Source organism: Sminthopsis crassicaudata, chromosome 4 (genome assembly GCF_048593235.1).
Source record: "Sminthopsis crassicaudata isolate SCR6 chromosome 4, ASM4859323v1, whole genome shotgun sequence".
NCBI lineage: Eukaryota > Metazoa > Chordata > Mammalia > Dasyuromorphia > Dasyuridae > Sminthopsis > Sminthopsis crassicaudata.
The window spans coordinates 145,173,847-145,188,480 of record NC_133620.1 but is presented as its reverse complement, the minus strand read 5'-3'; the positions used below and the strand labels follow the sequence as shown (position 1 = coordinate 145,188,480).

General features: G+C 35.8%; 1 protein-coding gene across 7 annotated transcripts in view; it reads left to right on the top strand.

The window, feature by feature from the left end:
* The window catches only part of SASH1 (SAM and SH3 domain containing 1), a 380,232-nt gene extending 367,132 nt beyond the window's left edge, over positions 1-13,100 (top strand). For all 7 annotated transcript variants that reach the window (XM_074309591.1, XM_074309593.1, XM_074309590.1 and 4 more), the window contains 3 exons: positions 3,628-4,757; positions 7,060-7,191; positions 9,500-13,100. In XM_074309591.1, the coding sequence (XP_074165692.1) occupies positions 3,628-4,757; positions 7,060-7,191; positions 9,500-9,763 (1,526 nt within the window). In that variant the 3' untranslated portion in view covers positions 9,764-13,100. The remainder of the gene's footprint in view (positions 1-3,627; positions 4,758-7,059; positions 7,192-9,499) is intronic.
* Positions 13,101-14,634: the final 1,534 nt, after the last annotated feature.

Below are 14,634 nucleotides of genomic sequence, written 5' to 3'. Positions count from 1 at the left end.
GGACTTCAATGCTACATCTGAATAGTATTTTCTATGATACTCAAAAGGTTCCTACATAAGCTGTATGTGAAGAACTTCATTGTGAGAGTAATCTCTCCTTACCTCTCAAGACAGTCCACTGTACTTTGGTCTAGCTGACATTATAAAGTTTATTCTCATATCAAATATAAATTGTCACTATTCAACTTTGTTTAGGTTAAATGACTGAGAAGGAATTATTCTACCCTTTTTTTTGGAGCCCAGCTGAATTATTTAGGATACCATGTTTTATACCCTCAAATACTCCAGGGAATCTGGGTTTTTCTCAGTGTGGGTATGGCTGTGTGAATCACAGCCTCTCCATGTCCTCTCACAAATATACAAGGAATTCCATGCAACATGCTGAGTCCTTCTTTGAGCTTTCTTAATATAATAAGAATACTAGTGAAGCATGCTAGCTGTCCATCTTTTGCCTTTGTTATATAATTGGCCTGTTTTTTTTTAATCATACATTTCTTTTATTTTTAAATGATAGCCTTTATCCCATTTCTTATGAGTAATTCTTTATTTTTAGTATTTTGTAGCTTGCTCATGCACTTTCTTCTTCTTTGAATGATCCTCAACTTAAAGAATTAAACATAATATAGATCTTTGTTTGAGGGAGAGATTAGGGATCATTTAAAGAAAAAAAAAAAAAAACAACTTTGAAATTTCCCAAAGACAATCTCTCCTGCTTCTTTTCCTGTTTAAGCCCAGTTTATTGTCTTTTTGTAGGATCTGTCCAAGATGTGTATACACTGACAAACATCTTCAATAGTTTGTCCATCCAATCATGTCATGGTGCTAATAAATCACTAATCAAACTCCTTGGGGAACAGAACTATATTTTATGCTTATTAAAGGAGGGGATATATAAGATTGGGACTTTTGAATTGAATTGAAAATGAGCAAACAGAATCTGTTTAGCATATTGAAAATTTGCAGAAAAATAAGTTGTGAAACTGTATAGACAATCACAAAAAAAAAAATCAGAAATTTATATCAATTACTGACATAGCAGAAGGGAATATAGGGAAGCTAACACTATAGACCATGGGTTAGGCAAACTGATCTGTGGGTCAGATCTGTCCTGCTACTTGATTTTGTAGGACCCTCAAACTCAGAATGGTGTTTTCATTTTTTCAATATTTATTGTATTTGAACATGCAAAATATCCATTCTTAGCACAAGACCCAAGGTTTTGGCTTTCAGGACACAGTTTCTTGACTCTTGCCACGGACTTATTCAGGAACTTCTGGATCTTAAACCTGCATTCTTTTAAAAAAAGACTTTTATAATCATTTTTAGTCAGAGGATGATCCTTTCCTTAGTAAAACATCCCCCTTGGTCTAGTCTGTCTTATTTCACAGTCTTTTCTTCCTCACTACTTAAGTCATACTATTATATATAAAGCAGAACACTTGCAGTGTAGAGCCTGAATTGTCTCATATATTCTTTTAAATACAATCCAGTATTGGAGAGTTGAGAGTTATTAGAAGCATGAGGAAAAATAATTTGCCAGGTAGATGACATATCAGATTCAAACAATCAGCATTTCTTCCAAGTATTAAACTCTACAAGGCTAAAGAAATAAAAGCAATTATAGGATTCTCTTTTATTTCATGCTATATTTTACATAATATGAGTTTATTTATTTAACAAACAATGGGCAGCTCATTACTAATCATTTTCTTTTGTGAACTCCTACTTAGAAGAGATAATATTAAAAGATGTTACATATTTGAAGTACCCATAACACACCCTTTAATCAAGACTTGGGAAATAAGTTTCAAATCTCTAGAGTTAAGAGGAATAAATGCTGGTTTGGGGTTTGAATCCCAGCTACATTTTTTCTCAGATAAGACACTTAAAGTCTTTGGTTTCCTCTTCTACAAAATAAAGATATACTTATACTTCCTACCTGTAAGATTATGAGAAAAGTTACTTTGTATATTTTATGGCACTTTAGAAATATAATTATTATTAACATTTTAATAACTATTTCTAATAGAGTTGGTTCCCTTTATAATACTATTTTATTTTGTGTATTTAAAAGCATTAGGCTAACCAGAGTGTCAAAATGCCATGAGACAGAAAAAAAAATTAAGAACCCCATTCTAGACTAATTCATGATGCTTTAATAGTTCTTCTTCAATGTAGCTACCTTTCATACTGCATATTTCATATCCTTGTCTTTCTGAAGAGTCCAGGTTTTCTTGTAGTTTTTTTTTTTTTTTTTGAAGGGAGAAGGGGAATTAGTATAATATTTGAGCTATTATCCCTTACTTTTTACTAGATGGCTGGCCCATTTTTCAGAAGCCATTCATGGTCCTGATGATATCTTCTTCTTTTTTTTTAAATCTTATATAGCTTTATATTGATATAACATGCATGGGTAATTTTTCAACATTGTCCCTTGCACTCACTTCTGTTCCAACTTTTCCCTTCCCTCCTTCCACCCCCTCCCCTAGATGGCAGGTAGTCTTATACATGTTAAACATGTTAAAGTATATCTTAAATACAATACATGTGTGCAGGATATCTTCTTTTATACAGAAAACATCACTGTTAATCTTGTCTATCCTTTTCCCACCCGATGTGCAGCTTTTCAATAATTCATAGGAAGGCTAATTTACAAAGGCTAACTCACAGAAGAATGGGTTAGTGGGTAGTAATCAGGACTTGAAGGTAGTCAATAAACCAACCAACAAGCATTTATTAAGATCCTCCTATGTGCTGAGCACTAATCTGAATGCTGAATATACAAAGACAAAAATGAAACAGTCCCTACTTTCTTTCCCCCCCAGGCTGGGGTTAAGTGACTTGCCCAGGGTCACACAGCTAGGAAGTGTTAAGTGTCTGAGACCAGATTTGAACTCCGGTCCTCCTGAATTCAGAGCTGATGCTCTATCCACTGGGCCACCTAGCTGCCCCCAACAGTCCCTACTTTCAAAGAGCTTCTATTCTATCAGGATTAAAACTATCCATATTTAAGAGATATAAATGCATTAGGTAATGGGGAGAAAAGGGTGACATTAGCAGCTTCAGGGTAATCAGGAAAGCTTTTATGTTTAAAATGGTGCTTGAGCTGAATTTTGATCAAAATTAGAAATTCTAAAAAATGGATGGGCAAGTGTAGTATATTCCAACCATAGATAATGCCAGGGCAAAGATATGGGAGATGGAGTATTGTGGGTGATAAATAGCAAAGAGAGAAATTTGGCTGAATCATAGAACATATATTGGGGTGTAATGTATAATAAGCCTGGAAAAAATAATTTAGTGTCAGATTGTTAAGGATCATAAAAAAAAAGTCACAAAGACTTGAGTTCAAGTCCCATGTGGTCAAGTCATTGACCAGAGTTTCAATTACTTTGTAAAATTCAGATTATAATAGAATCTACTTCACAGTGGTATAAGATCAAATGATTAATATAAGTAAAGTTCGTATAGTGTAGTATAAATTAAAATAAGTAAAATACTTTGTAAAGCTTAAAGGTTCTATATAAATGTAGATTATTATACTTCTGTATTAGAGTACCTACATACATCATTGTGAAAACTGCTCAAAAATTTGATTTAAGGCTTGTTTATGTTTTTTTCTCCCAGGGAAGACTCGGAAGACTGTACCAATTAAGTCAGTCACAGATACCCACTTTAAGGATTTCAACAGAAATCAACTAGCCAACTACCCAACTCTGCCATTAACTAAATCAGTAGAAGCTTTGAAAGAGGGAGAGAAGGAATCTCGGCTTATCAGCAGCCACACTCCTCACACTTCTGACATCTGTGTTGAAACAAGTGTGAACAACTCCAAGACTAACCGAAGAAGTCTACCAGTTTCCATCTGTAAAAGCTGTGAGACCCTGGAGGGCACTGAAGCCACAGATAACTGGCCAAGGTCCCATTCCTTGGATGACCTTCAAGGAGAGCCTAATGCTAAGCAAGATGTGCCTAAAAAGGAAAAGGAATCATCCCCTCAGAATGTACCTGAAGTGCCCCAAAAGACAACTGTTTGCAAGTTGAAGGCAAAAACTCCCTCAGATGTCTCTTCTGTTCAAGACCCAGTGCTACTGATCCAAAGCCTGCGATTTTCTGATGCTCAGAAAATTAAAACTAAGACATCAGACTGCCTATCCACAAATTCTTTACATGGGACAATTCCTTGTTTGCCTAAAAACTATGAAGCTCAGTCTGCCTCAGTTAAACAGACTTTAACTAGGACTCCCCTAGAGAGTCACAAAAAAGGGCATGATCTTGAAGGAAGAAATAACCCTCCAGTCACCAAAGAAGGGATTGAAGTGGATCAGAGGGTCACTGAGGCAAGAACACAGCCAAAAATTCCTTCACAGCCTCCACCTGTTCCTGCCAAAAAGAGCAGAGAACGCCTCACTAATGGACTACACCATGCTCCTGTTGCCCATAGTGGTGCCTTCTCTAATCCAGATGTACCATGCTTACCAGTTAAAAAGAATAGCCCTGTTAGCCCTAATGACTGTCATACAATAACAGTTTGTAGGTCTTCCCCAGAGCAAGAACCTGGCAGCCCCCCAACCACACGGCCACCATGGCTCTCTGAACTTCCAGAATCCACTAGTATTCAACAGCATGGAGTCAAGTTGGGCCCTCCTTTAACAAGGAAGATCTCCTGTGCCAGAGGAGTAGATCTGGATATGCTGGTAGAGAATAAATTGCAAGCTGAAAATATCGATCTCACTGAGGAACCATATTCTGATAAGGTATGAAGGTCCACAATCTCTCACTGGCTTTCTTTGAAACTTAGCATGTCCTGCAATGGACAGCGAGGTCACTCAGGGAATGAAAGTCCCGACTTATCTGATCATCCTTTCCTGGAGGAGAAACAAACTAGAATGTAAATCTCATGGATAGATAGATGCTCTGTTCATTTATAGAATTCTGAATGTTAATAATTCATTAGAAAAATAATGTTAAATGGAAGGGTCTTAACAGCTGAAATCAGAACTTGTTCTGATTCAAGTAAAGGGAATCCAAGGCTTCCTTTTTCCCTCTCTACCACTTTGGCAGTTGCACTTTGTAGAGAAGATATCTGATACTGGAAGAAGGTAGTTTAGACATCTCTCTAAAGATGTAGTTTCTTCATCTATACAATTGCATTAATCATAACTGCCCTACTTTGTAAAATTGTCAAATAACATCAGAGGTAAAATGCATTATACCAGAGGTTCTCAAACTATGGCCCGCGGCCCAGATGTGGCCTGCTGAGGGCATTTATGTGGCCCGCCAGGTTATGGCAAATGGGCTGAGGGGCGGAGACAGAGTGTGAGGTTTTGTTTTTACTATAGTCCGGCCCTCCCACAGTCTGAGGGACAGTGAACTGGGCCCTATTTAAAAAGTTTGAGGACCACTGCATTATACAAATGTAAAGATATTATTTGTTCTGAAGCATGTTGAGAATATTTTGTAGGGATATGACAGTAAAGTGATAAAGTAAGAATAAAAGAGCAGAATGAGTTTGTGACATTCCTCTGTTATTACATATATGATATGAGACATATATAGGCATTTAATTTATTCAGTAAAGATTCCCTCCTATGTACCTGGTAGTATATTAGGTAAGGAGCTGTAGATACAAGAACAAAACTAAACAGTTTCTGCTCTTTAGAGACATTTATAAAAAGTAAAATTTTGAAAACCTTAAGAATAGAAAATATGGCTCTATCTATTTATTTATTCATTTATTTGTTTGTCTATTTTGCTGAGGCAATTGTGGTTAAGTGGCTTGCCCAGGGTCACACAGCTAGGGAGTATTAAGTGTCTGAGCCAGATTTGAACTCAGGTCCTTCTGACTTCAGGTGCTCTATCTACTGCACCACCTAGCTGCCCTGGCACTATTTATTAAAAAAAAAAAAATAGCATCAGTGTAAAGAAGGTTGGTTCTACAAATCACACTCCTGCCCCCTATATGACCCTGAGTAAATCCCTTAACCTCCCAGGATCTTAGTTTCTTTTTTTTAATTTTTTTTCCTGAGGCGGTTGAGTGACTTGCCCAGGGTCACACAACTAGGAAGTGTTAAGTGTCTGAGACCACATTTGAACTTGGGTCCTCTTGAATTCAAGGCTGGTGCTCTATCTACTATGCCATCTAGTTTCCCCTGGACTCAGTTTCTTCATCTTTATTTTATTTTATTTTTGCAAGGCATTTGGGTTTAAGCGACTTTCCTAGGATCACACTACTAGTAAGTGTTAAGTTTCTGAGGCCGGATTTAAACTCAGGTTCTCCTGAATCCAGCCCATAGAATACCAACTCTATGCATTGTACCTTCTAGCTGCCTCCAGTTTTTTCATCTTTAAAAAAGGATTGGACTAGATGATCTTTCAGTTTCCTTCCAACCATAAATTAATGATCCTACTAATAAAAGGAAATACAAAAAAAGTATTGCTCAGCCTTATTACTTTTCAGTATGTCTATGTAATGGTTCATTTTAAAGGAGATAGTACTTTATAATACAGTCCTTCATTACTTTAGTAATGAAATTCACTTATAGAATCAAGAAGGGACCTCCCTTACTCTATGTCTGCTTTAGCAAACACTAAAAATGTATTTATGATTTTTTTTTTAAACCAATAACTCCCATGAAGTTTCAAACCTTCTGAAATCACATTCAGGAAGTCTAAATCAATGCTTTGAGAAACAGTCAATAGAAATGTTATTTAGTGACACTTAAAATACAAGAAAATTGTATTTAGTGCTTAGTTTTTAAATAATTTCCCTAGGAAATGCAATTATTTAAAAGATAAAGAATAGATTTATTTCCTAATAGCAGAATTTCCAAAACATCCAATTTGCAGCTAAAAATAAAGGATTGCTTTTAGTGATATTAGTATCTGAAGATCACTCCGTTATTATGGGATTAGAATACTTTCTTGTAATCTGTTTTGATGCTGCAACATAACGTTGGGCAAACCATTTGATCTCTGAGCCTCCATTTCCTCCTCTCTCAAATGGGGAATTTGGAGTAGGTGGTCACTAAAGTTCTTTCTGATTCTTTTGGTTTACAGCATGGCCGCTGTGGGATTCCTGAAGCTCTAGTGCAGAGATATGCTGAAGATCTAGGTCAGCAGGAGAAGGAGATTGCTGTGAAGATGGACCAAATCCGGGTGAAGCAGCTCAGGAAGCAGCACCGGATGGCGGTAAGCTCAGGCGGCATATCTTCAGTCTTCTTTTGAATCTCTTCAAAGTAACTATAATCTTCATTCCCAGATTACCAAAATGCACTGATAGATGGTTATGGAGAATTTCAGGAGATGTCAGAAGATGGGTCGGATCAAGTACATAGGTGCAAAGTCCATAGGTCCTACTGCTCCATTAAAAATAAAACTGTACCTTGGAAAAAACCTACAATTGCCCTGTAAAAGTGGACATGGGAAGGTTTGCAGCTTGTGAGTTATTGTGAAGCAATGTAGTATTCTACATTCTGTTTCTGAAGGATGCCATTGAACTTAACATGAAATTCAAATTACAATCAAATTGTTCCCTAACATATCAATTATATTAGAAAAAAATGTTATCTGTATGTGTCTGTATATAAATTTTAGTGTGTATTCAAATTGGTCATGGAGAGTGTACTTAAAACATTTTTTATATATCTTCTTATGATTGGAGTTTTGTTCTATCTCATAACCCCATCCACAAAGTAATCTATAGGAATTAATTTTGGTCCACAGAGACTATGATTTGAGACTTGTGATCTCATAAGACATCAATGATGGACACTACATGAATAATTGGGCAGTCAGAACACATTTCTGGCTTTTGATCCCATTTCAGATACTTTCCCTAGTATAATGGCTATCAAGATGATTGATGCCATCATCTGGAAGTAAACATGACATACAAATTCATTATGTTTATCTTGATATTTGAAGCCTCAGTGCTATCTCCTTCAAATGGAACTGGAGCCATTTATAGAGGACTATTTACCTTTAAAATGCATCATAAAAACACATACAGGACCAGTCTTAAGAATTGATACCCACATGAAAAATCCGCCCTTTCTAATATATGCCCTTTTCCCACCCAACCCTATCCTTTCCTCAAATTGCTGATCCCTTACGTTACACATTAAATCTTCATGCTTTTGCCTCCAGTTATAATATAGAGATCCTTAGGAGTAGTAATTTTTTAAGGCATTGGTCATTTATATATTAGTGAATGACTTAAGCAGATGTTTTCTGAAATCAAATTTTAATAGGTAGAAGTAGGAAAGAGAATAACAGCTAATTCAGATTAATTATTAAATACCTGCTGTGTTCAGGCATGGTAGGGCAGAGGGTGGGCAGAGACAAAGATGCTATCTAAGAAGAAAAAGGAGGTTGGGAGTCTGCATAAAATAAAGAAAAACTTATTTTCTTTATAAACAATCTTGAAAGGAATGTCTTAAATTTCTATTGATTTATAATTTTGCCTAGTTTCAGCCCAATGTGAGGTTTTAGTAGAGAGAAAATTGGCTGAGGGATCAAAAAGGTTCCTTTTTTTAGACTCAGTTTCCTCATCTATTGAAAAAAAAGATTATTAACAATATATCTGTCATACCTATTTCTTATAAAAGTTACTAAGGTTATAGAGGTTCATAGCATAACAAGGGGAAAGGACCTCAGAAATCATTTAATCTAATGCCCTCATTTTAGAATTAAGAAAACTGAGGCTCTAAGAAGCAAAATAGCCTGTCCAAGGTCATAGGGATAATTAATGACAAAGTTAATAATAATTTGATAATAATAATAAATGATAGTATTATTTCTATTAGATATTCCAAATCCCAAGTGAAATATATATTAAGTCATTTAAAGTATGTAAAGTATTTGACTGAGGCTAGATTAGATGCAGCAGATACTTAACTGGTCTTGGAGTTAGGAAGACTTGGGTTGAATTCTCCCTCTGGGCAAATCATTTAACCCTGGTCAGTCTTCTAGTACTGCAAGATGCAGAGTATGTACTGATTGACCTACAGTGGTAAAGAGAATTTTCTTCCCCTGAAATTCTCCAGAGAGGTGAAATCACAGATCTGGTTTCTGTTCCTAATCGAAGAGTTGTTTTTTTGTTTTTTGTTTTTTGTTTTTGTTTTTTCCCTTCTTTCTTTTTCTTTTTTTTTCTTTTTCTGAGGCAATTGGGGTTAAGTGACTTGCCCAGGGTCACAAAGTCAGGAAGTGTTCAGTGTCTGAGGCCAGATTTGAACTTGGGTCCTCCTGACTTCCAGGACTAGTGCTCTATCCACTACAACAACTCTTCTTTTTAAATACAAGAATAATAATAGGTAGGAATTTCAGCAAATTAAGATAGTAGAGTAAATCATTCTATCATTCTAAGGTCATTGAAAAGCATGACATAAGCTCAAAGAACAGCTCTAGACTTGACATAAGAAATCAACAGTGAAAGAGACCATTGCTAGTGACATGTACAATGAAAGCATCCACAGAATTCTCCTTTTTCTTTCTCTAGATCCCCAGTGGAGGACTCACAGAAATCTGCAGAAAACCCCTTTCCCCGGGCTGTGTGACCTCGATCTCTGACTGGCTGATTTCCATTGGTCTGCCCATGTATACCAGCATCCTCATGGAAGCAGGATTCAACACACTGAGCCAAGTGCCTTCTCTGTCACAGACTTGCCTTCAGGATGTGGGCATTACAGAGGAGAGACACATAACTAAGCTCGTTACGGCAGCCAGACTTTTCAAACCACCCCTGAATCCGGAAGCCATGTAACTGAAAGGAGGCGTCCCTTTAACAGCCACTACCCTTTCTTTCACTGTGCTTAATAAAACCCATGCAATTTCTACAAACATCCTCCAGAAGAGCAAGGCGAGCCTTGGGGTTTGACTCAATGAGTGAAAGCTTGATCAAGAACTGGAAACTGTCTTCTCAGTGTAGACAAGTAACCAAGGCTGTCCTTTATCCTCCAAAGGAAAGTCAAAGAAGGATTTCTGTTTTGGAAGTTCATGGGAGCCACCACACAGATCTGTGACAGATGGTTTTTGCAAATCTGTTTTTGTTGTGTTTTTTTTCCCGGGTAGGGTAAGAGTGGGTGAGTTGTTTGAGGGAGCTAAGCTGGTTTCCCAAATGTACTTGGAACATCATTCTCCTTCCTGTTGCTCTGCATAGTACTGAGCGGCCAAACAGGTTTTAGCTAGGCCAAAGTAACAGACTCTGGAGTTAGTTTACAGTATTGTCTGTTTTCAGTTTCTCATGAGTAAATGAGATTGGCACCAAGAACAAGAAAAATCTTGTTTTGTTTGGGTTTGGGTTTTTTCCCTTCGATAAAGTCATTTTATAATAATTGCTTTCTAGCAATCAGCTTTTTATTTGCCTTAATGTAAGCTCTTAAGCAGTATCATAACTAGTGTCCAGTCACCTGTAACCATACTTCCAAATCTTCAGCTTAGACTGCCATCTAATGTCCTGGGATATTTCTGGACAAAAACAAACAAAAAAACCTGGCTTTTTAAAAAGTCTCACTTTAAGATGGCCAGTGTTTAGGGTTGTTTTTCAGGCACAGAGTTCATGTTGGGTTTCAGTTCTTAGACTAAAAAATTCAGTAAATATGTCTACAATTTACAGAGATATCTTTTCTTGTGTGTGTATTTGTGTGTGTGTGCGTGTGCAGTAACTGCCTTTCATTTTAATCATTTTTAATATTGTTACCGTGTCAATCATACGCCAGCATCGACTTGGTATTATGATCCCAGCCATTCCAGATTTTATTTTATTTGCTCATAGGTTATCTCTGTAAAAGCCATTGAGAGACTGAATTGTTCAGAAAGAGGTTTCAAAGAAAGAAACAAGTTGGTAGGTTGTTTTGTGGAGAGTTAAGGTGTTTGTGTTGCATTTTTTAAAAAGTTGCTGTCTTTTTCTTTTCCGAATGCTTCTCGTATTTCAAAGAAAGTTTCATTTATGAAGGGTTGGACAAATGACTTTTAGCCATATCTACTAAGGATTTACATGTATTCACAAAGCAATGTTAAACATTTTAACAAGTTCCATCTTTTTTGCAGCTTAATCTCTTGTTTTCTAGCAGATGCTGAATTCAAAGGACTGATCCATTAGGTAGGGTTATGCTATATCCCCTCCAATAACATCTTTTTTTTTTTTAAACTTCTTATTACAGTCACTCATTTGTACAATAGATGTCACAGTCACAATTTTGATAGCTTTGGACAGACACCGGGCTTTGCTTAGTTGATAGTTACAAATATTTTCATTTAACCATGAAATTCCCCATGAAAAATTATTCATTATGTCCAAACTATCTTCATATTCTTTCTATCACTACCAGCAGGTTTTTGAGGTAAAGGAAAGAATCTTTATGGTGACATTTTTTAAATGGGAAAATTAGGTATGACTGAATGCTTTAGTCAGTGGCAAGACTTTCCTTTTTAAAAAAAACAACAACAAAGGATCTAATAGCTAACAATATTAAACTTTATTTCCTGTAGCCGTTCTGTTTTTAATGATTTGTTTCTCAGTAATATTCAGCTTTTCCAAGATCTGATGTAAAGGAGTTTATTGGGACACAGACTAAGAATAGTTAAAGCTGTCACCTTTATATTTAACCCTAATTAGCATGTCATTTTATCCTGATTAAGCACTTGCATTCATGTGTCTCCCTTCATATTTATGGAAACATAGCTTATTTAGGGTGCCCAGAGGTTGAGGTTTGCTGGTGTGACCAAATTATTTGAAAATATTTCAGGAGATAAAACATGAGATTTGTAGTGCAAAGTGGGCTCTCTCCCTCCCTAAGTAAAGGTACTCTTTGGAATCTCTCTGTAAGCTACCGAGAATACTACAGTTGGTTGAAGCACTGTGAGGTCTAGAAGAGAGACCATTAATTACATTTGACAAACCCTAGGGAAGGAAATTGTTTTTTCTGAATTACTGAATTTTCCCTCCAATAGATATTTTATTTGCTAGAATCAGGAGAAATAGAAACTCTTGAGCATTTCAGAGAGTTAGGCTAGATTCTGTGTCACCTTTCCTTTGAAATGATTACATTGGGAAAGCAGGAGAGGTTTGAACCAAATCTAGGAACCATCTATAATTTTAAGAAGTTTGGGGGGAGGGGTGGTTTCCAATTTAAATAATCTGGGAAATGTGTGTTTTTAATACTGGCTTTTATGTGGTTTTACAATATGTTTTATGTTTTATCTCCTTTTGCTTTATACTTTTTAACTTGATCCTCAAAAAGCCTTAAGTTTCTGTGTGGTTGTCAGCTGAGGTTTGAATGGTCAGGTCTATACACATCATCTGACAGGTGGGAGGTTTCAGCCATATCGAATTTTTAATTAATTCTTTGTTGGGTGCAATTCTGAGCAAAAGTTAAGTTTGTTGACTGTTGAAAGCACAAAAGAAACCTACTGAGCAAGTTCTGACTCTGGCAGATACTTGTTTTATGTCCACTGTGTGTAATTTTTACTTCAAAAGTTGTCTGGCAGGAGCCAGCCCCAAATACTGTTTACATTCCCAGATGATTTAGCTAACACATAACGCTTTCTTCAATGCCCTGTTCTCCTTCTCGAATCTAAGTTTGGGTGAAATCATGAGATTCTTTTATTGGAAAATAGTTCCTTTTCCTAAGCAAAGCTGGAGAGGTCAGTTCACCATTATGCTGGTGGTACACTGTTCTGTCTCATTTGCAAGGGAAAAAAGATTGTACTCTGGGTCCAAGTTACCTTGATTCTCATTTGTCATATTTAGGGGAAACAAAAACTGTCAAGCAAGTGACATAACAACTAACAATGTTGCACTTTCTGTATATGAAATCAATATTTAAATAACTTATTTTTCTCCATTGCTGTTCTTAAACAATGTAAGTAGCTGTAAGATACCAGTACCGATATGTTCTTGCAATTTGCTTCAGCCCAAGAAAGCGGTGTATTGTTTAAAAAAAAAGTGTAAAAAGTTATTGTGCTGTTTCATTTAGCAAAAACAAAAAAACAAAAACAAAAAAAAGTGGACAAAAGGGTTTTCCTGTGTATCAAAACTTGTCTATAATTATGTCATTTCTGTTGATAGAAAAAAAATTAAATAAATTTCTTCAACTGAGTATATCTGAGTTCCTTTTTCAACTTGTTGAAAATTAAGAATGTATTATTAGAAATTCTTTAAGAATATATATGATTATAAGATATGATACACATTATGTTAAGTGATGTCCTTTCCTTTGGAAATTACTCTTTACTCTTCATCTTGATTCAGGTTCAGAACAACATGTATTCATCTAAATTCACTCATTTGCATGAAAATATTGTTTCCAATTAAGTTATACTTTCTCTTCATCTTGAAGTATACTTTAATATACTATGAAAGAGACCATAGTCATCTCCTTTTACCATCTTCCCCAATGTCATGAAAAAAAAAAAAAGTCTACTATAAGAGAAACTGACTCCAAATCACTTGACAAATTCTTATGCTTAAAAGGGGAGAAAACCCATATTTTTGTACTGAGGAAAAAAGAAATAATTAACAAATTCAAATAAGAGAAATTAACCTAGATTTATTGTGGAAATGTATGGTTATGAACATTTTTGTAAGAAGAATATTTTAAATAAACTACTACAGTTCACAGGGGGATCTAAAGTGAATTCTGCCAAACTATTTTGAAAAACTTCAGAAATCTGATCAATACAGTAGTCATCCACAATTTCAGAGGACTGAGGATGAAACATACTCCATACCTCCTAAAAGAGAGGAGATAGAATGACCTGTACCTCTTAGGTATAGCCAATGGTGAGTGAGTGAGTGGGTTGGGATTAATTTTTCTTGATTATACAGATTTATTCTTATTTGAGGTAGGAGGTGGGAATGAAAAAAAATGCTTTTTAATTAAAATTAAAAGTTTAAACTATGAAACAGAAGATATAATGGAGTCACAATTTTGTTAAGTGATTTTCAATTCTTTGGGATTCTCTGGGGTTTTTTGTTTTGGTTTTGGTGTTTTGTTTCTTTTTAGTAGATACTGATGTGGTTTGCCATTTCCTTATAAGTTCTTCCTCATTTGAGGAACTGAGGCAAACAGGGTTGTAACTTGAACAAGTTTCACAGTAAGGGACTTGGCATTCTATCCACTGTATCACTTAACTGCCCCTAGAGTAAGAATAATTGGATTGAAATCCCAGTTCTACTAATGAAGAGCCAACATTGGAAAAGTCAACCTCTCTGGGATTCATTTCCTTATTTGAAATGAGAAGGTTAGACCTAATAGCCTCTAAGATTCTTTTCAGCTCTAATTCCAGGATTCTTTTCAAACTGCAAATAATGTCATTGATTTGCTTTATAAGAACAAAATTTTCACATTCAGTTTTAATCTGGACCTTTTTTGGTCAAGTTGAGTATTTGGGGAAAAAAATTCTGAAGGTAAACTTCAAGTTTTACTTAGTCCATGGTAACCATTTATCAGAGTCCAGAGAATACAGTTTCTAATTCCTGGAAAACCTTGAGCAAGTACAAAATTTGTTCTTAATACACAGTACATTTCATGTCTTTTGCAACAAATTATAAATAGAGGGGCCACAGGACATGCAATCTAAAGTCAGAGAGCTTCTCTTCAAATCCTAGTTTTGTCAGTGTAACTGTGGGCA